At 40.5% G+C, this 23,072-nt stretch overlaps 1 protein-coding gene across 1 annotated transcript in view; it reads right to left on the bottom strand.

Moving 5' to 3' along the window:
• The window catches only part of LGR5 (leucine rich repeat containing G protein-coupled receptor 5), a 110,498-nt gene that overhangs the window by 23,832 nt on the left and 63,594 nt on the right, over positions 1–23,072 (bottom strand). The window contains exons 3-5 of the mRNA XM_031463122.2: positions 20,974–21,045; positions 15,110–15,181; positions 299–514 (exon numbers count right to left, since the gene is read on the bottom strand). Of these exons, the coding sequence (XP_031318982.2) occupies positions 299–514; positions 15,110–15,181; positions 20,974–21,045 (360 nt within the window). The remainder of the gene's footprint in view (positions 1–298; positions 515–15,109; positions 15,182–20,973; positions 21,046–23,072) is intronic.

Here is a 23,072-nt window from a genome sequence, read left to right as displayed (position 1 = left end):
TATACAATGGCTTCCCTAAGAGGTCATACTTTGTTATCTTTGAAGGCTTGGCAGTGCTTGGTACTTAGCAGGTGCTTGATAAATGTTGTTTAATTCTTGTATACAATTAGAAAATTTATGAGTCATTTTGGGGAGGGGCGCAGGGAGTTTTCCTCCCTTGAAATGTCCCTGTTCAAAGTCTGAAGGGCACCCCTTACGGCCAAGGTCTTATTGAATTATAAAGTCTTACAGTGAATTTAGAAGCCTTTAAAAGAGAAAAAGAGACAGAGAGAGAAAAAAAAAAATCAATAAAACTCACAGAACAACCAAGCTGGAGAGGTTTCCAAAGGCATAGTCTGGTATGTGGTGGATTTTGTTCAGGGCCAAGGTCATGGCCTGCAGGGCTGATAAACTTCTGAAAGCCTGGACCGGGATTTCTGTCAGAGCGTTGTCGTCCAGCCACAGGTGCCTCAGGGAATGCAGGCCACTGAAGCAGCTGGGGGGCACGTGGCTGATGTGGTTGGCATCCAGACGCCTGGGGAAGGAAGCAGGCGAGAATGGAGAATGAGGGCACACTGCAGGCAGGGGATGGGCTCTGCAGGAGAACCTCAATATGCTGATTAACAAGAGTGGAGCAGGGCCCGGTGGGGGTGGGGTGGGGCCGGGCCCCCTACCATCTGCAGCATTCTGCTCCCCTGGTGGCCTCTCCTCACTCACAAGCAGAACCATTGCATCTTGGGCTGTCTTGGCTGTAAAATTCCATGGCACTGTGATTCTCTTCCAGGCTTGTGGGTAACATGCTTTCCCACCCGGAAGTGGCCTCCCCTGGGGGATAGAGTTTCAGCGTGATGATCATGATCGTTCAGCTTTCCTTTCTGACACCCGGAGAAACGCACCCTCTCGCCTCCCTCCCATCCCAAGCCAAAGAAATGCCATTGCTTCCCGGGACTGTTCTGAACAGACAAAACAAATTCATCTATTGGTTTGTTCATGAAGTTCTGGGAAAAGATTATTTCAGTACCGAAAGAGACTGAATAATTTTTACAAGGCAGTTAGAGATCCGCTTTAAGGAGCGCTCCGGGAGATGGCCCCTCCCTTTTGCTCAGTACTGCATGGAAAAGCCCAAAACCTCCAGGCTTTCTTGCTCATCCTACCAACGGCATTGAATAGACGTTAGTTTTTCTCGACATGTTCAACAAATAACAAAATCAATAGTTTTCCCAGGGTTTGCTTGCTTTCTTTACACACCATTTTTTTTTTAATGGGGGAAATACATCTAAAAATAGGGCTGGTTAATAAGCTGTTGCAGCTTCAGAGCCAGCAGAGGGAGTGCAGTACATTTATTTCATCCTAATCCAACATAAACAATGGCTGTAATGACAAGGCCTTCACTTTTCGTATTGAAGTGACCAAGCACGCTAGGAATTGAAATTTTCTGCAAGGTGAGTGAACAACAGAACCACCAACATCCAATTCTGCGTCCAACAGCCCTCACTCAGTTTTTCCAGTCTTTTCTTAAGGCTCACACATTTGTTTACATTTTCAAAGATAGGATTTAAAATTAAAAAAAAAAAAAAAGAAGAGTTGCATTTTAAGCAGTGCATGTATTAGGAAGGATTAGAAAATCACGAGTGGATTTTGAAAAATGTTTTAGGAAGCATTTAAGACAAAACAGATGCAGAAAGCTCACCAGGGTCACAGAAGAATCCCCTGCAAGCCAAATTTAAATAGTTTAGAAACAGAAATCTCTGTGGTAGGGAGCTAATCACGAAGGAAAGTGGCGTCCTCACCTCGGGCCACGTGGGTCACTCCAGGAGGCTCCTTCCCTGGCTCCTGCTTCTCCTGACTGAATGGGGACCGATGCCCTCAAGGCCCTGGGCCACATTTTGATACTGAGATAAGGTCACTTGGAACAAACAAGTCCCGTGTCATACCCACTCACAACGACATTTCCAGAAGAACAACCATCACTGTAGGCAGCCGAAACACACTTCCAAAGATCTCCAGGTTCTGTCTACAGATGGAACTGGAAACATTTAGGAAAGTTCAGCCCTGTCTTCCTCTTGCCCCAGCATCACCATGCTCAGCCCCTGTTCAGATCAGGTATAATTTCATCTGGGGGGGAGGAGGTGCTTGTTTTTGTTTGACTGAGAGGTAAAGCACATATGTAAACTCTCCTTAACGGCTGCACTGATTAAAGCAGGAAGACTTTATTTAAATAATATGAGCTTCCGATCTTTAGTTGACATATTGTCTGATTATTGCCAGTCGCTTTATGCACTGAAACTACAAGTGACTTCCTGAAAATTCAAGTTCAGTGCAGATGTCAGGGTGCATTTCCAGAAAAGGCTCTCTCTGCGTTGAGTCCCAGGCTTGTCTTTTTCAATATTTAAGTCACTACCCAAGTTTCTGCTGGATCTCGAAGTGACCCTGGTATCTGTTTCTGATGTTAGTAAGTCCATTTCTCTGGGTAGATGTATTTTATGAATCACTTTTTTTCCCCCAGAAAAAAAAAAAAATAAAAGGATGTAATCTGGCTTCTACACTGTGATCTTAGAGCGGTTTGCTACCTGAGATGAAACAAGCAAGACAGAAAAAAAAAAAAAAAAAAAAGAAAGAAAGAAACAAGCAAGACAGGGCAATTCTTCACAGCTCTAACACTCCAAACACGATTCTGCCCCGACCCAGGTCTCGGGTAGCCTGAGGGCAGCACTAAATATTTCTCTGCCTCCAGTTTCTTCATATAGGAAGCTCCCAGTAAATGATCCTCCTAACAGCAGTGTTTCGAAGTCGCGTCCACCTGGCCTCAGTGGTCCAGACTTATGTCCAAGAATCGTAATAATACTCAGATGTATTATTATCTAACTTAATCTGAACAGAAGATTCACAAAACAAACTGGAGCAGGGACTTCATTATCCAGCTACTTATACAGGTGGTTCTTACGGAACCAGGTTAAGACTGTGGACAAAGCAGCTGGCGGAGCACAAGCTGTGCCTATTCAGGGGGTAAACAAAGAGTGCGTATTATGTCAGTCTGGTCTTTTGGGGCAGGTGGACATTTTCTATTTATCTGCCTGGAAAATGCAGTATTTAAGCAGTGGCGTACAAGAAAAACACCAGTACACAGAATGTGAAAACACACATAAAAAGGTGGTTCTGTAATATTATCAGGAGCCACAAAAATAACTATATCATATAGCTCCACTTTTTAAAGGTTTCTTGGTTATCATTTCTATTTCCTGCAAGTCACACATGGATGTGCGTGCATGTGTGTGTGTGTGCGTGCATGTGTGTGTGTGTGCGTGCGTGCGTGTGTAGGCAGCTCAGAACCTGTGAATTAGTGCAGAGATTTGGGATGAGAAATTTCAGGTCCAAGGCAGACAGCAGCTGTGTGAGCATGGCCAAGTCAACAGCTCTCAGCTTCCACACTTGTAAGCTGGGGGTGACACCTCTATCTTACGGGGTTGCTTTATGATTAAAGAAAATAATACAAGGCTTTGAAAACTATAAAGCATGTTAATGACTTTAAAAGATTATTACTTAAAGGGGGTTAACAGTTGGTGTTTTTGTCTTTTGATCACAGAAAGCAGTCAGAAAAAAAGGGGTAAACTCAAATTTTCCCATAGTCCAAAGTGGGTTAAAATGAGTGCCAGCTTGTCAGTGAATTTCAGCTTTGAGAAACGCAGGCTGCTTCTTTCATCCCTTATAACGGAAATGATGATGAAGCGGTGTCTGCAATTAGACTTAACAGAAGTCCTCCTTACTTCTCAGACTTCAGTATTATCATTACTTGTATGTGTGTGCGTAGCTCAGAGTTACAAAGCGCAAATAGCTTTGTTCCTGATATGTTACTATTACGTCTTCATTCTGAAGGCAAAGGAGAAGTGGTGACACGTGATAGATGGGACATTCTCAGAGAAAGTTCCTAGTAATGATCTTGGCATTTAAGTATCCATCAATAATGTGCATAAAACCTGCGTGCAGTTGGGTGCAGCGAGTAAAATCCTTCAACAATGGGAGTGACCCCACCTTCTTTCAGACACTCAAACCTCTTAATTATGATCTTGAAATGTGATCTGAAAAGTAATCATTATATGGGAAAAGGCACCCGTTTCATGCTCCAAATGTTACTTATAACTTACAGAAAATGATAGATAAAATAAAATTTTATCCAACTTCCTATGTCACAGACAACCACCTATATCATGAGTATATGGTAAACTGGAGAGTGCACTGAATTAAGAGAATTAATACATATTTAAGACTCTGTCAACTTACTAATTCTGCTATTTGTGGGCATAATGTTTCATTTTTCTAAGGGTCAATTTTCATATCTGTAAAGCAGAATCACAACAGGTCACAAAATTGCCGTGGGAATTAAATGAGAAACTATACGTGGAAGGGTTTTGTGAACAGTAAAGCACTCTACAAATGTAGACTGTATTATCTGGGAAAAATCTTCACATTTAGGAAGTGGTATCATCTCCCCACCAAAGTTTCCTTTATTTTTTTTCTGAAGGATCTTAATCCTTTGGAATTTCTAATATCTCTCTAGGAGATTGCCTTTTTGTTAGTCTGTTATATGGACTGGCAGGATGGCTGACTTTCTACTCACTGGGCATCCTTAATACACATGTGCAGCACAGCATGTTTTGATTAGTGTTATAGGAAGGCTTCTATCACAGAGAAAAAGAGGCACACATCTTCTGTGTTCTGCCAGAGGTCCAAAAACGCCCCAAAGGCTGAAACTAGTGACCTTGTTTGGTGCAACAGAATTTTTAAGTCTGAGCCTCTGCAATGTTACAGGACCACAACTGAAGAGAAATGGATTTGTCACGACTCCTGGGCATATGTTGAAATAAATCCTTCTCTGGAGGGTGGGCTGGAGGTTGGATGGCTCCACCATTACCAAAAGGTATTCTATTGCACAGACTGCTTGGCCAAGGGGACTGTTTCTCATGGACTTTGGGTGCATGGGCCGCTGGTGAGGACCATCCACTTTTCCTGGACAGGGGAAAACACTCATAACTTTGAGTATCCAAGGTCAGTGTTTGGAGCCTGGATAACTTTACTCCCAGAAAGTTTCTGTGTTACTTACCCATGAGAAATGTCTCACTCCCCCCAAGCAGTCTTCAAGATCTGCATAAAAATATTTCTCTGGGGCGGGGATGTTGTGTTGCCTGTAGACTGGACACCCTAATAATGGATGTGCTGTAGAAAGGTCACTTGGATAGCAGTGTGCAGGAGGGGCTGGAGGGAGAGGAAGCGACCAAGGAGGTTGCAGTGAGAACAGATGAGTGCTTGAAAGACGTATGGAAAGGCAGAGGAAAGCCTGGTATGACGGATGTTGAATGAGTGGGGCTGACAGAACATGGCGGCTTGCCAGACTTGACCAGAGAGGAAGACAAGGAAGCTATGGTGACCCAATGTTCTGGCCTGGGAGCTGAAAACTTAATTTTTCAACCCTTAGTGAATTTACATTCTTAAATTTTTTTTCTTTGTTTAGTTAAAAAAAACTTTTTTTTTAATTGAAGTGTAGTTGATTTACAATGTTAGTTTTAGGTGTACAGAAAAGTGACTCAGTTATACATATATATACAATACATATTTTTTCTTTTCAGGTTCTTTTTTATTGTATGTTGTTACAAGAAACTGAATATAGTTCCCTGTGCTTTACAGTAGGTCCCTGTTGTTTATCTATTTTATATATAGTAATGTGTGCCTGTTAATCCCCAGCCCCTAATTTATCCCTCCCTGCCCTTTCCCCTTTGGTAATTATATATATATATATTTTTTTTCCTATGTCCATAAGTTTGTTTTTGGTTTGTAAATAGAATTTGTATTTTTTTTTTTTTTTAGATTTCAAAAGTATACGTGATATCATATGATATTTGTCTTTCTCTGTCTGACTTACTCCACTTAGTATGGTAATCTCTAGGTCCATCCATGTTGTGCAAATGGCATTATTTCATTCCTTTTTATGGCTGAGTAATATTCCACTGTATATATACCACATCTTCTTTATCCAGTCATCTGTTGATAGACAATTGGGTTGTTTCTATGTTTTGGCTATTGTAAATAGTGCTGCTATGAACATTGGGGTACGTGTGTCTTTTCAAATTAGAGTTTTCTCCAGATATATGCCCAGGAGTGAAATTTCTGGATCATATGGTAGGACTATTTTTAGTTTTTTAAGGAATCTTCATACTGTTTTCCACAGTATGTAGGCTGCACAAACCTACATTCTGACCAACAGTGTAGGAGGGTTCCTTTTTCTCCACACCTTCTGTACCATTTATTTTTTGTAGACATTTTGATAATGGCGATTCTGACTGGTATGAGGTGACACTTCACTGTAGTTTTGATTTGCATTTCTCTGATAACTAGCAACATTGAGCATCTTCTCATGTGCCTGTTGGCCATCGGGTACGTTCTGAAATCTTGATGTTCTGCTGCAGCTTATCAACTAAAGGTTGGACACCATGCAGGGAATGAATGCTACCTAATACCATGTAAAATAAAAATAAAACAGAACTGCATGTTCACTGTGAATACAGTTCTGTAATATCAATGTAGCCTATGTGAGGAAGAGCTGGAAGGTAACAGGCAAAAAAAAAAAATCAATTTTATGTCAGGCTATGTCAAAAAAAAAAAAGCTTATTTTCTTACCTTCTCTCTAAAGTTTTCCCCCTAATGTTTTCATGCATACAAGCTTAATTTTACAGTTTTTCTCTTTGAAAAGAAACATTTTGCCAATCTGCTACACACTCCTAAAAGGAATTTTTGATTTATAGATGGCACTACAGTAGGGATTAGGGATTCTATGAGGTCATTCTTGCTATTGTTTTTCTAGAAAATAGTCCTTTACATATACCTTGCAATATGCTACCTTGGCAGTGTATCACACACACATATCTTTGTTTGAGAATGTCTTTGATGAGCCATTAACTACAAGGAAGAAAGCGTTAGTCAAAAGATAAGCCATTGATCTTGGCTAATTCCCCACCTGAGATGACTGTAATATTGTCAATTATTAACACAGATGACTCGAGGGAAAAAAAAGCAAAGGTGTCAAGAATGTTGCAGCTGCAGGTATGATGCAGCTTACGGGGACCTTTTCAATAAATAGAATTATGAAGCACAGCATTTAACATTACTATTTTATATTTGGATGAGCACTTTGCTTCGTAAGTTTTAAAGAAACGACCAACCCTCTTGTATATACATTTGTACATTTCGTGAGACCATCTTGAACAATTCCTGAAGAGTCAAATGAGCTCAGTGATTTAGTTCATCTAAAAAGTTTTAAGTAATGAAAGCAGTTCCAATTGCTTTCTTACCTTGGCTATGAAAAGAAAAGCCTGTAGTTCCAAGCTTGTATATAATACAATTCGACCAAGTCCCTAAAGTCTTTGTTGTGGTGAAATTTTACTGCTTGGAATTTTTATTGCATTGGAGCCAGTGGATCATTGGGATTGAATCTGTCAGATCATTTACAGTCATACTACTGGGATAGACTTTTATCTACATGAACTCTTATAGATTGAATTCATGTTGATTTATATGAATTCTTCATAATAACATGAGTCATCTTTATGATTACTATGGGTTTTTTTTTTAATATTTATGAAGTGATGACAATGTGAAATCCTTCTAATGAAATTTCCCATCTATAATCTAGGAAGACAGTAAGCATATGAATTCATATAAACAGCATGATTATATAGGAATTTCTGTTTCTATATTTCTATTCTCTATCTTATTTATTGGTAAACTTAAACTAGGAAGACAACGATTCCTTTAGACTTAACTCTGAAAAGGTAAAAAAAAGTTTTTTCCATCTCTGCAGCTTGGGGAGAAATAAAGTCCACAGGTTCACTGACGGGCAGTCATTTAGAGGCTAGCTGGCTGGCCTGACTAGTGTCTAAGAACCAAACCTCTCTGGCATCGTTGGGAAGTAAAGGACTCCAATGAGAAATACACTTGACAGTCCATTTACACATGAAGTGGCTCAGTTTCTCAGAGGTTACTGCTGTGGATTTTTTTTTAGCAGGGAGAGGATCTACAGCCAAAGGAACATGAGCACCAACAGCTTCAGTTTTGCTTTTCTCCAGAGAAAACAAAGACCTCCTTTTTGTCAGGGGTGCCATGAGTCTCCCAGCTACCACCAGGGTGTGAAATCTGGGGATCATTTTTGAATCTTCCATTGCTCTCCAGCCAATCATTCACCAAGGTATCTCCATTTATCTTCAGCTCCAAGACTGTCCGCTTCCACTGTCTAGTTGTCTCTTATCTCTTGACACCTGCATTACTGTGACAGACTCTTAGCTGGCCCTTTTGTCTCTGATCCCTTATCTCTTCAATTACGCGGTAGGCTGCTGCCAGATTAATCTCCCTAAAACCGCGCTCTGTCAAGCCCGTTAGGAATCCACACTTCTTCCATATTCCCATTCCTTTCAAACCCAAATTTTCCATTCTGATATTCAAAGCTTATCCACCTTATCTAGCCAAACTTCTCTCTTCTTTCTGGGTCCCAGTCAAATCCTGTTTGTAGCAACTTCCCACGGTACTTCTGAGCCTTGTGTTTGTGAATATCTCCTAACTCCTGCCTACCCAAATCTCAACAACACTGAGAATTAACATTAAGGTCTTCTCTGAACTCTACTCTTGAAGTGGGGCATCCTCAGCTAGGACAATGGGAAAGCTAAATCTTGTAGCTTGATCAACTTCAAAATCCCTGAAGAAAACACTGGGACCCAACTTCCAGCTCAGGAAAGGCAGGTAGGAAAAACCAAGGTCCAAAGACAAGAGTTGGGAGCCAGAGAGATGGGTGAATGCAGGCTGCAGCCCAACTGGGGGATGTTAACTCACCCTGAGCAGCTGTTAAGAACATCACTTAGAGTCTGAAGTTTCAGTTCAGTTCAGCAAGTGTTTCTTGGGTGCTTTTTTTGCAGGTGCTGTACCTGGTGCTGGAGACTTAGCAGTAAACCAGGCAGACAAGGTTCCAACTATTATGGGGCCTCAATCAAATCATTACAATGAGGCGTTAAGTGACAGGAAATGCATGGCAGAAGGACCTAACCTAAATTTCACTTTTCTTTGAGACCCAGATTTGGATTTTAAGCTGCCCACGTGACATTGCTACTTAGCAGTTCCCCCTCAAACACACATGTTCAACACCAAACTTGTTATCTCCCTAAATGTAGTCCTCACCCGCATTTCTTATCTCGGTGATGGGCTCCAACAAGCATGTGGTTATGTAAACAAGGAACTTAAGAATCATCCTCCACACCCCTTTCTCCTTCATTCTTCATAGCTGATTCATTACCAAACACTGGTCATTTCATTGAAATATTTCTCAAATCCATTTCCCTTTCTCCAACTCCACTGCCCCCCATCCTGACAAAATTCTCCTCTCTCTCTTAGACTATCTCAGTAACACAGACCCAATCATGTAACACGGATCTGAACACTTTCCAGCTCAAAGTCCTCCTACATTGTTTGTGGGAATGTAATTTGGTGCAGCCACTATAGAAAACAGTAGAGAGTCTCCTTAAAAAAACTAAAAAAGGAGTTACCATATGATCCAGCAATCCTACTCCTGGGCATATATCCGGAGAAAACTCTAATTTGAAAAGGTACATGCACCCTCAATGTTCATAGCAGCATTGTTTATAAGAGTGAAGACATGGAAGCAACATAAATGTCCACTGACAGGTGATTGGATAAAGTTGTGGTGTACATAGACATACAATGGAATACTACTCAGCCATAAAAAAGAATGAAATAATGCCATTCGCAGCAACATGGACTGACCTACAGATTACCATACTAAGTGAAGTAAGTCAGATAGAGAAAGACAAATATCATATGATATCACTTATATGTGGACTCTAAAAAAATGACATACATGAACTTATTTACAAAACAGAAATAGACTCACAGACATAGAAAACAAACTTTTGGGTACCAAAGGGGAAGGGGGGAGGGTTAAATTAGGAATTTGGGATTAGCAGATACAAACTACTGTACATAAAATAGATAAACAACAAGGACCTACTGTCTAGCACAAGGAACTACATTCAGTATCTTGTAATAACCTACAATGAAAAGAAAATGAAAAAGAATATATACATATGTATAACTGAATCACTAGGCTGTACACCAGAAACCAACACACTGCAAATCAACTAAACTTCAATAAAAAGAATTTTAAAAAAAGAAGTAAAAGAAAAGAATTTTCTCCTAATGTTTAAATGGGGGGAAAGGGCACAAGACAAAACTCCACGTAACAATTCACTGTGTGCTGGTTTGCACGTGGTTTGTGAAATGAACTCTGAACAGTGCAACAGACAAAACCCTTGGCCTCTAGAACTTCTCAGTCCACCTCCTCCCCAAGATGTTCCTAATATGCCGACACTTTTGTGAAAAAACAAAATAAACCAAAACCATGGTGTATTTTTCTTATGTAGGCTTAAAACTTCTCTTTCTGGAGACCATTTTAGTGGAAGGAATAATGTCACGAATACTAAAACCATTGTTTTGTTTGTTTTTTTAAAAACTCTTTTGATCTTTTAATCTTATCCTCTCGGTTACCTCCCTTTGCCTTCTTTCTGTCTGCTTACACCTCCTTGTCTTCTGTTACTTCCTTCCCATTCTTTGTCCTGGGTCTGAAACCCAATAGGTGCCTGGATATGAACAGGAGAGAGCTGCTGCTGGTTCCAGGCTTGCCTTACCCTCTGCTCAGCACTGTGAGCCCAAATTCTTCCTCCTCCCCACTCCCCTCCTCTTGCCGGCTCTCTTTTTGGACTATTATTAGCAAAATCCTACCACGAAGAGTCGGGGGTGGTGGTGGGGAGTTACTGGGTCCAAGGGTGGGGTCTGTAGCACTTAAGCTGATATCACAAGAGATCATGTTCCAGGCAGGAAGGGACACGTTCTTCTCCAGTTTTTTAAAATAACGTCTTGTACTTTAAAGATGATTATTAGCTAATTGGAGAATAGAGACAATACTGTAGCTATGTCGAATTCTCCTTTCATCTTCTACTTACCAACTCGTTATTTTTGTGATTGTGCATTTTCCACAATTAGTTTTGCTAGTGCAGACTTGGCATAAGAACTGCCATGTATTAAATAATACGCTGGTTAACCCGACAAACAGGAATATGTCATTCTCTTTGATCATCTTGAACGTCCACTAATGATGGTGAGATGCTGGAACATCATTACTGACTATCAACAAATGAAGCAATGATTTTTTTTTTATAGATCAATTTCTTAACCTTTTTTTTTTTTTAAATTGAGGTATAGCTGATTTGCAATATTGTGTTAGTTTCTGGGTACAGCATAGTGATTCAGTTATACAAAAGTATATTCTTTTTCATATTCTTTTTCATTATAGGTTATTACAAGCTATTGAATATAGCTCTTGGTTTCTTAACTGTTAATACAAAGGTATGAGGGTATGGGAGGGTTAAGTTTTGAGTTTCCATCAAATCATTGCAATCTGATCCTAGTCTTCAAATGACTATAATGCCAAAAGTTTCTTGGTGAAATACAACTCACTGTGAATTCTGATTACATTTCCTACTCTTTTCCAGAAAACAGAAAGGAAATTAAGTTATATTTGATTACATTACAGAAAGTCCAGCTGGTGTCTGGGCCATCACTGCCATGTCAGAAACCTCACGTACGTGTTGCACAGGGGCAGGCTCTGGGCTCCTGGGCTCCAGGGCTCCAGCACGTGGACTTGCCCTCTTATTCTTTAGCTGAGCAATTTGAAAGCATCAGGAGAGACTTCAAAGAACACAAATGTACCTCTATGTTTTCATCGTGAACAAAGCAAACTATCAGTTGTTCACACGGAATCAATGAAAATTACATCCCTTGAAACATGAGTACAATCTGTTTCTTCCTCCCAGCAAGGTTACCAGCTTCAACATATCAAGTTTCTTAAAGTTGATTCAATGAGGTCAAGTCTCCATGGTTGGAGCAAAGTACCCCGATGACCTGTTCCCGTGGTTCTCAACCACCTTGTTCATGCCACGGACACTAAAAACTTCTCAAATGTACTGTGAATACAGATCCCTGAGGATTTTGCTAAAGTGGAGCTTTTAATTAAGTAAGACAGAGATGAAGCCCATGGTTCTGCATATCTTGGGAGCTGCTGCTCCTGCTGGTCCAAGGACACATTTGCATAGCAGGGTAACATAGCACGTGGCCCCCTAACTCTGCCTGCCCCAGGTTGTCGGTAGAATTAACCCGCAGTTGTGAGCTCCTTCAGTGAAGCACAGACAACCCCTTACTTTTGTTTCGTATTCTAGATACATTATTAGTTCATAGTTGAATGCAAAATACGGACTTTAAAAAAATAATTATTTTCACGTTTGAAAAGAGTTCAGGAACATAATGCAGATCTTCTGAAGGAATGCCATAGGACACTAATTTTCCCAATCTTCATTTAAAAAGCACTTAACTATTATAATTAAATCAGTCAGAAAACAATGATGCTTGATTCTCCCAGATTCTGATTTTAATTGGTCTGGGGGTGCAGCCTAGGCTTCAGGACTCTCCAGCTGATTCTTTGCAGCCTGGTTGAGAAGCCCCCCTCTTTAGGAGTTGCAAAGCCAGGCACTCATGGGGTGGCGCACTTCCAGCCCCTGTGGAATGCGGAGTGCTTCTTAGAGACTGAAAGTATAATACAAGGAGAAGAATAAGTGGAGAAACACAGAGTGAATTCAAGAGAGAGGAAAAGGAGAAACCATTAGAGAAAGGTGGAGGTCTGAGGGTTGACCGTAGTCTGAGAAGACCTGGTAGGCAGCTGACTGGAAGCCTCCCAGGTGTCATGGATGAGACAGGTGTCGCCCTCTTTGTTACTTGTTTTGATATGACAGTAGCATGAAGGCTGAAATACGCATGGAAATAAACGGACGGGGGATAAGGACGCACGTTTGTAATGGCCATTAGACTCAAAACTGTTTTCATTTCTGGAACTGCCTGAAGGAAGCATGAGAAACACTACTACACACCTTGAATCTGGGACAACAGGAAAACTTTCAAAGGACTCGCAGGAGCCCAAACCTCCAGACAGGGAGGGGACTCCTTTGGTTGGTACTATACTGTGTCTGTGTGGTTGGTGGTTTGTAACGCTTTCTCTGTCAAATCTTGATGCGTGGATCACAGTAGCACCAAAAAAAATGTAAGTGAGACAAAGAGTCAAAGCCGCACACACTGCCAACATTCAACACCTCCCATGGGTCTTCTGGTCAAAGGGACCCCAGACAAACGTTAGGTAACCAGGTGACACAATCCAGCAAGCGGGTTGGGGTGGGGGTGACGATCTATCTAGATGCCTCGGCTTGAATTTGATAAACGTCCTACTAGAAAGTTAACCCTTGGCTTCTTCACAGGGAACACATACTAAGGTTTCAAACGCAATTGTTTTTGTGAACCAGACACCACATGCAAGAGAAACCTGGTGAACAGTAAATATCTAGACTGTAAGAAACTAAATCTCAACACCTTTATCAGAGAGGCACCACCCAGTTTGAGGGAACAAAAGACTCGTGGTTTTCTCTTCCTCAAAGAGTTCACTGCCGTGTGTGTTCTGTTTGTGATCTTCTTTCAGCTGATAGTGGCTTTTGGTTACAAACCCTTATCCCTCCATCTTCTGCCTGCCTCACAGCTGTTTGAGGCTCCACTGGCCACCGCTAGGATCTCGCTTTTCCATTCAGCTCCTGGACCCCGAGCCCTGACACCCATAACCCAACTTGGGAGTGTTTTGCTGCTCCGGCTGCTTCTCTCCTTCAGGAAGAGAAGGCTCGTTCAACAAAGGAGGAGTGATATTGGGATGTCATGAAGGTGCTCCTGGAACTGCCAGCAGCCCTGTCTGCTGCCACAAAGGGGCTCTTGTGGGCTTGTTTATCTACAGGCTGGTGAAGACCTAGGAAGTCACTTTGTTTGGAGCAAAAAGCTTAAAATGGTCTCAAGCACAGATCTGCTTTCATTAAAAAAGAAAAAAAAAAAAAGATCAAAGAAAGAAAGAATCATCTCCAGAGCTCACGTTTCCTCCTTCTCTTGTGTCACCTCCATAAAAGGCATTCAGTGAACTATATGTAATTATTAACTGACGGATTCCTTACAGTGATTTCCAATTAGAGTCTGCAATATTCATTTGCCTTTTTTTTTTTAAATGCATGTGTCGCCCTCATCATTCTAGACCAGAAATCAGTATTTTGTTTGACAGATGAGGACCTCGAGGGTGAGGAAGATGAAAGCATATTATCACACATGTGCAGACTGGAAATCGTGCAATATGTTATAAACACTTACACATTCTGATGAGATGAAGATTTATCATCGAGTACGCAAGGCAGTCTTGCCAAATAATCGCTGTAGACAACCTCTTACAATTTGGGGATTCAGAGTAGGGAACCCCGGCTCCACTGCTGTGTGTGTGTGTGTCTGTGTCTGTGTGTGGTGTGTGAGCCTGAGGTAGGTGTGTCTCTGCAGGACTGTTTGTGAATGTGTTCGTACGTCTGTGCGTGGTGATGGGGAGCTCCTGGTTTGTAGACCTGCCCAGTACGACTTTAAGACACATGGTTATATCTTAGCTTACTGATATGAGAACCCCTGATGTACATATAGAACTTAATAAAAAAAAAATTAAGACTTTATCTGACTCAGCAAAACTGCATTACAAGGCAACTCAGATAATCTAAAAACAAAATAAACTGAAATAGCCAAGAAGTCCAGATTTTGACTCATTTTTGTAGATAAAAGGAGAAAGTATTATCCCTGATTTGAATTCAGGAACTAAAACACGGTACAGGGGGATGCAGGGCAAGATCCTGGGTGTTTTGTCTGGTGATACCAACATATCCCAGAGGCTTTTCACTGCAGGTTGTCTGATGAAGTCTCTGCCCTGAAACCCCAAACTTCAACACTGGTCTCTCCCATATGTGCTGTTTAGTGAGCATGCAAAGAATTGTTGCTCTAATGGAAACTCTCGCTCTCAATGTGTTTAGCTCTGGCCCCCAACCAAGGAGTTTACTATAATGGTCATTTGGACATTTCAATGCTTCTTCCCAAATTACTCCTGAGAACAGTTTGCAATTTCAAGTATACTTACAGGGACTGAAGGCTTCGCAAATTCTGTAGAGCTTCTGTGGGCACCTGTCTTAGGTGATTATTCTGCAGCATACTGCATATTAAAACAGATGAAGAAAAATGTTAAAAAAAAGTTAATAATGAACAATTACTGGCACAGCAATGTTAAGCACTGTTCTAGGTGTCAGGGAAACAGCAGAGCATTAGACAAAACCTTGGCCTGTGGGGTGCTTGAATTCCTGTGGGGAATGGTAGATAACTAAAAATTAACAAATGAATATATAATAGGAGACAACTATGAATAGAAAACGAAACATGGATTTGGGGTAGATGGTAATGAGAGGTAAGAATTTTATTTTAAAGGTGGTCAGAGAAGGTCTCTCTTAGAAGGTGATATTTGAGTAAAGACCAGAATGGTGTCATGGAGGGAAACATGTGAACGTCTGGGAAGTTACTGAAGAAGAGGGAAGAGCAGGTGCAAAGGCCCTGAGGCTGGAGCTTGCTTGAATTGTTAAAGGCAGCAAAGGATCAATTGTGACTGAGGAGGAATAAGTGAGAACAAGAGACTGGAAGACAACCTAAAGCCATCTCATGGAGGACTTGCAGGCTGTAAGTGTGGTGAGAAACTCTTGTCAAAGGGGTTAAGCAGGGACATGACTGGATCCTATTTATGTTTTATAAAGGCTCACGATGGGGACAATTCGATTAGACAAAATGGAAATAAGGATAACAGTAGGAAGCTATTACATCTGCTAGCCAAGGAGAGAGGACTCAGAAGATATCAAACCTATGGACACCTTGATCTTGAACTTCCAGCCTTCAGAACTGTAGGAAAATAAATTCCTGTTATTTAAGCCAAAAAAAAAAAAAAAAAAAAAAAAAAAAAAGAGTAGGAGGCTATTAAAGATCGTCTCCCTTCAAAATATAGCCAAATATGTGTGGTCATATTTTGCTATAAATTAAATTCTTTTTGTGAAGTATTGCACTTTTGCTCACCGGGGTTCAACAATTCTTTTCAGACCATGGGGACTACAGAGTGGAAAAAACTGGCAGCAATGAAATTAAAATACATCACTGCTAGCGGGAAGTAGTATGGAAAAAAATTCCCATTCGCTTTCTTGTATTTTGCCACTTATTCATAAAAGTGTACAACATCCTAATTTTGCTGCTACTCCCCTCAACCCCCAACCAGTATTTCATGGTCTACGTAAGCCAGAGTCAGAAGACTATTTTAGGAAAGCAGACAGTTTTTAAAAGACAGTTAAAAATATTTCTGCTTATTAGGTTACAAATTTATGCTTGGATTTCAGAAACAATTTGCCTGGTTCTCTCATCTCCACAATTGAAGCTTTTGCATTAGTGGACTCGCTGGGATTCAGCACCAGGTACGTCTAACTCCCAAGCTTGGTGGACTTTCCACTGAGCCTTGCAGCATCCTGTGGCAGAGTGAATGGGCAATTCTCAGGTTGTACGGTATGATTAAAAGCGTGGGTTCTGGAATCTGACTAGCTCTTCCCTGCCAGTAGCCCCGTGGCCTCAGGGAAATCAGTCAATCTCTCCACGTCTCAGTGACCAGTAATAATACCCACCTGCCCAGGGCTTATTGTGACGATCTAATGAGTGAAAGTGCACAGAACAACACCTGCTGCCTGGTGAGCATTCAATAAAAATTGGCCCTTCTAGTATGAACTTATAAACCTCTCTTCAAGACTAATGACATACGGAGACTGTACTGGATATGACATTATAACGAATGGGAAAATAAAATCGGCAAAAGATGCAACTCTGTGCCAGAGGTTCTCAGACTTTAGGGTTCATCAGAATCCACTGGAAGGCTTGTTAAAAATCTTGTTTGCTGGGCTCTCTGCCGCTAAAGTAGGGGGGGCCAGAGAACTTGCATTCCTAACAAATTCCCAGGTGATGTCAGTGTTAGTGGGCAGGCACCACACACTGAGAACCACCCTGGGCCATGCTAAGTATTTCTAAGAGTGTTTTCACCTGAACTTGAGGCTACATTGAACTTGGAGATAAGGCCTAAGTTTCGACCTTGGCAAGCAAACCGTTTAATCTCCTTGGCCCTTGGTCTTTTATCTGCATAATGGGAGTAGAATAATATCATTTGATTGATAAGGTGTTTGAGGATTAAAATATGAATATGCATTTAATACATGTTCAGATATGCAAATGTGAGCTCATATACAAATAAGATGTGAAAAATACTTGGAGATCATAAAATTTATGCTTTTCACACCTTGGCTGAGATTCTGTTTTCAAAGGAGTATAATTCTGTCACTTGTAATCCAATGGTTTTACACAAGTAATTTCATTATGTTAAACTTGGATTCAATTAACATTTCATAAATCCAGTGTCTCAGAATATATTGGTTCCTTATGAACACAGTTAACTTTAAAGGAGACCTCTCACTTCAATTACTGGTTAGGGAATTGGGAAAATTATAGCCTGAATTTCATATTTTACATAATTTATTATTAAATATTATCAAATTATTAAATAATATCTAAATATTAAACGTTCACATTTCCATGTTATTTTATACTTTTCCAAGCAGTTTTAATATATAATTTTAACTTGACAAAAATGTTTTCTAAGTCATTCATTAGTTGTGTGATCAATTTAAATGATAAGATACAGATAATGGACTTAATTGATGTCTAAACTTTGTAGGTGATATATTACTGGTTCATAGCGTGTGTTGAATTGTCCTCTTGTGCTTTGCTAACCAAACAGTGAGGCTCTTATAATGTGGTCTTCCTAAAATATTGGAAAATTGGAGTAGAGGATAAGTAGAGGATATTTAAATGGTTTCTCTTCACTGAAAAGTTGCAAACTTTCTCAGCTTTATATATCTGGCTTCAGAAAATGGAACTTAAGCTTTACTAATGATAACTTTTAAAGCTACCTCTGAGTTACCTCCCAGAAATTTAATTTTCAACCACTTCTACCAGTAAAACACTAAAAATATAATAAAAAAAATCACTTAGGTTCTCATTGCTCCCTAAATAAAGAACTTTTGTTTAATTACTTTCAAATGACAAAACAAGAGCAAATTATCTCCATTATAGTCTTATAGGTCTCCAGTGAGTTAATCAGGAAATTCTGTTTTTGTTTAAGATAGTCCAGTGGGAGGCAAAACAATGAAAAGGTTTACAGCACTGTGGAGTGCAGTTAAACCAGAGAGCATGCACAACACGGCTGTTGATTTCATTTATAAATAACCCTTTATTCAAGGCATTGAATATAAGCAGAATGTACCACCAACTGAATGTGGTTTGGGCACTCACAATTTCCTTTCTATCATTCACATACGTATAAGAAAAGAAAAAATGAAACATTTTCTCTAGAGACAAAGGCTGACTCCGTATTTTCTTAATTTCTTTTCCTGAGGAGCTTGAAAATATTCACTATTCCGTAAGCGTCCCTGCGCTACTCTAACAGCACCATTTTGTTTGCTTGTTTTTTACAACAGGACTAACGATCAGGTACAGTGCAGCCGCGGGAGACGACATCAGATGTTGAAAGGGGAGTTTGTATGGGTCAACAGCTTGATCCTTAGGTATTCCCTGTGCCTAGCTGTCCTGCGGCTAGGTCTCGGGTAGCTCTCCAGGCCGTCTTCTGGGAATGGAAGAATTCTGGCTGGCTGTGACTTCCCTGTGGTCAGCGCTATCCGTCACCTCCTCGTGGCTTTGGTTCTGGTGCTGGGCGGCCCGGGGATAAGCCAGCCCCTGACTGTATGGCCTCTCTGAGAACATGAGCCTTCGCTGAGGACAGCCTGGTTCAGAGCTCCCTTGGGTTGGGTATTTTGCAATACCAAACCTGTAGCTTATTTTTTATGAAGGCCAATATTTACAGGGGTGATCACCTTACATGACAGTGATCTTCCAGAACTCACAGTAATAGTATTTCAGATATAAAGCGGGCCTCACCAAAGAGGCCTGTTGCTATCTTAATTTCCCATCTTCGCAGACTGGATTCCCATTCTCTTTGTCTTTTTTTTTTTTACCATGTGCCCTCCTTGCCGTCCTTATACTGGTCAGAGCCCCAGACGGATATTACTTGTATATTATGTCTCTCTCACCATGCTACAATCTAATCAGTTATTTCTTTCTTCCAGTGCCTTTTGGACTTTATAAAACATTTGAGACAGTTTCCATGAGGATTTTATAAATATTGGAGACAGTTTCCATGTCTTATTCAGCATTGTACCTCCAGTACTGTGGTTCTCAACTCTATTGGACCCAATTCTCCCTTTAATACCAAATATTTTATAATGCTGCACCCATTACATTTAGATAAAATTCATAAAAATATAGCCTATCTACAGACATCATTTCAAAGAAAAAGAATCAACATAATGAACTGTAAAGGAGAAATAAAATTAATTTATAATCAAGGGACATATGTGATGCTCAGATGTGACTGTCCTAGGAGAGAGTTCTATGAATGTGTTAGATGTTTGCCTTCACTTTTAATGAATAAGGTTGGATGTGAAAGAAATAACACGATTAGAAGTTATTCTGATACTAGAACAGGGAAATGAGACTTGAGGTCCAGATGGATACTAGAGTAAGATCTGTAGTTAAGACATACAACAGATTATCCTCGTTTTATATTATATGGGAAAGAAGGAAATACCTTTATTAAAATAAAGATAACACGCTAAGACATACTGTAGGTGTTGCAATGAGAAAATCAGAAAGTGTTACATTCTCACAGATGAGTATGGGTATTCTCATAAATGAGTATTTCTTACAAATAAGAGCATATCAAAATCATTCTCTATTTTTTATGAGATAGGACTGAAATACCACAGAGAACCTTCATCCTATCTCAAAGTTCCATCACATGCTGGGGTGAGTGTTTGTTCTCCAGGATTTCAGGAGGCCCTGGAGAGCCTACCACAGGCAACAGGGAATTGAGGTTAACTGGGGGAAAAAAAAAGTTAATGATACAGCCTTCATGGAAGTTGGGGGTAGACTCTGCTGGCTAGTGGAAAAGCAAGATTAAAAAAGCAGCAGGCCACCTCCACATCAGTCAGTCATTGTGTATTCATCACAATTTCGATTTCCTGTGAGTTTATAACTTTTATCTTAAAGAAAGGAAATAGAATCATGTTATTTCCTTTGAGAGGAAACTTCCCTGGTATGACTTCCAGCTTGTGTTACCTATCTTCTCTACCTAGGTCTCTTTTTGTTCAACACGGAATACACTGAAAGAAAATTAAGCAACAGGTACTGGAAGAAGGAGGTGTCAATAATAATGAGCTTTCTGATTAAAAAAATTAGGAAGTTGGATGTTGAATAATAAGAAAGTCCATTTTTTACAAGTCTCAGTGAATTAACATTTCTCAATTAAACAACGACTCATTGCATCTACTATGCACTAGGCTTTTCCACATCTATTCACAAGTGGAACACAAACTTGACTTTTTCTTTTTTAGCTGATCTTTATTCAGTGCATCCTGAGGAAACAGATTTTGCAAATAGTTTGAAGCTGTGATCTCATTATGTCAGCATAATAGTAATTTTAGTCACTTGAATCAAAATGACCCCAGAAACTCTCCCCAACTTCATAACACAAAACTAAAGGGAAATACTCTTTCACAAGTTTGAGTTGGTAAGTTGGTTATGTAGAAGCAAACAAATTTTGGTACTAGAAGGCAGATAAGGAGAGAGGAAGTTTTTTCACACACAGAATCCAGCCAGGTATAACAGGGTTCTAAGACATCAGTGTAGACAGACTGGAATCGAGATGAATCATCCCGTGGCTCGAAATAGTTCATTAGAGGAACTCAGGCCTTACAAGTTAATTAGCATCCACTTGGCACTAAAATCAGAAACAGAACAAACAATACTCGGTTTACTTACAGAACTTTAAGGCTGTAAAGGCCAGCAAATGCTCCCTTGGGAATGTGTGTCAAAGCATTTCCGGCAAGACGTCTGTGGGTTTCAAGGGAGAGGAGAGACAGTCAGTATAACCCTCTTCACGTGGAATTCATTTAGTCGTTAAAAACGCAATACAGTTGTGTTCAGACCACAAATGCCAACAGCAACTGTAAACTACCTTGTTTTGTCATACTTTGCAAAAAATTTCTGTAAATCTCTACTCAAAGAGCTGGTGAAAGAAGGGCCAAAGAAGAAATATAATAAATTACCTCATTTACAATAAATCCTTTTATAGCTTACGTTTTATGTATATATAAAACTCTCCTTTAAAAATGTTTATACAATAGTTAGGCAAGGAGAGAGGGAGGGAGCCCTGGGCGGTGGTTGTGAAGGTGATGGGCTATTGTTACAGACGAGATGGTCAGGGAAACCTCTCTGCTGAGAGGGCGTTTCAGTGAAGGACGAGTCACGCAGGTACCTTGCGAAGGAAACAGTAGTACAAGAGGCTTGAGGTGGGAGGGTGCCTGGCGTGGCCCAGAAACTGCAAAAAGGCCAGCATGGCTGCAGTGAGGGGACCAAGGGGAAAGAGACGAGGTGAGGCTGGAGCGGTGTCCAGGGCCACCTCACGCAGGGCTTTGGAGGCCACAGTGGGGACTTCGAGCTGGGCAGTGATGCGATCAGTTCTGTGTTTTCCAAGGGTCCTTCTGATGGGACCCTTTTAAAGAAGGGGAAGAGCCTTTGGGGGCAAACGTGGAAGCAGAGGAGGTGATTAGAGCTGTTCAGACGGGAGCTGCTGGCGTGGTGCTGCCTGGGTGGAGGCGGTAAGTGGTGGAGTTCGGTGTTGAAGAAAGAAAATCCCACATGCAAACCACCAGGGTCAAGGTGAAACGTAGGCAGCCAGAAAAAAAAAAAAAAGAAAAACCCACCACATTTTATATTTATGGTTGTATTCTATTTAACCCACACGCATTTGATTAGTTATCCGAAGTGCTAGATGTAATACTGAAGGACACGATTTGTGTATGGCTGTGCTATCAGACTCACTTAATGAATTAAGACAGATCAGGTGTGGCTGGAGATCGCAGGTGGCTTAACTGATCAGACCCCACTGACCAGGAACTGTTACTTCAGCCCAAATGTCCCTAATGATCGTGTTCGCAGCCATGACTCCAGCAGCACAGCTCTGGAGTCCTAGAACAGAGCCTGCACGTGGGGGCTTATCGACACTTAACCGTAGCTTGATGGTTTCTGAGTCATTGACTTTGGAAATGAAAAGGAGAAAGTGAAAACGTTTCATTTATTTATTTTATTAGTGGAATTATTGTCAGGGGAAATACCTTTCTGTTACATTTCCTGAAACATAGCTCACTCACTTCACATGGACTGTTTTTCTTTTCTGGGCAAGGACTTTCAGAGCCTCAGTCGGTATTCAGAACTAATCTGTGGAGCCACTGACCTGTGTTACCAGGGGAGCTTGTCTTAAAGCAGAGGAATTTATGATGGGCTATTAGCTCTTTGCTGGGCTGGTGGAAGATCTATCTCGTTGTCAAAAGCAGTTTAAGGAAATCATTGCATCCTTCCCCTCATTTCTTTACCATGTGGGATGGTTTTAGCAATTTTAAAATTAAATACATATAAACTCTAGGGAAAGAAAGACTTTTGAGTACACAAGTGGTGAGAACTGCACACAAATCTCTCTCACAAAGATTTGAACTAACAAATCTCTGGGTGACTATGTTCCAACCCTAGAGACCCACATGCCATTTGGCTGGGAGATTTTGTTTTTGGTTTCTTCCCTCTGTTTCTAAAATTATTTCATGAAAATATCTTTCATCATCTTCATTTCTGAATAAGATAAGACTTAACAGTTTTTCTTCCCATTGGAGAAAAAAAGCATCTTTCCTAATATGCCTCAAGAAATTGTGATTTTCAAAAACTGGGGAACCCACGTACCTTCCCACAAAAAGTTAAGCATGTCTACTTGGTCAAATCCAGCCCCAAATCATTCTTTCTTAAGTTGTGAATTTATGAACTGTCCATTTTGTTTTCATTTTACATGAGATAGAAAAACATCATATTTC

This window comes from Camelus dromedarius, chromosome 11 (assembly GCF_036321535.1).
Source record: "Camelus dromedarius isolate mCamDro1 chromosome 11, mCamDro1.pat, whole genome shotgun sequence".
In the NCBI taxonomy this organism is placed as follows: Eukaryota; Metazoa; Chordata; class Mammalia; order Artiodactyla; family Camelidae; genus Camelus; species Camelus dromedarius.
Note: the sequence above shows the minus strand (reverse complement) of the source record. Positions and strands in the feature narration are given on the sequence as shown.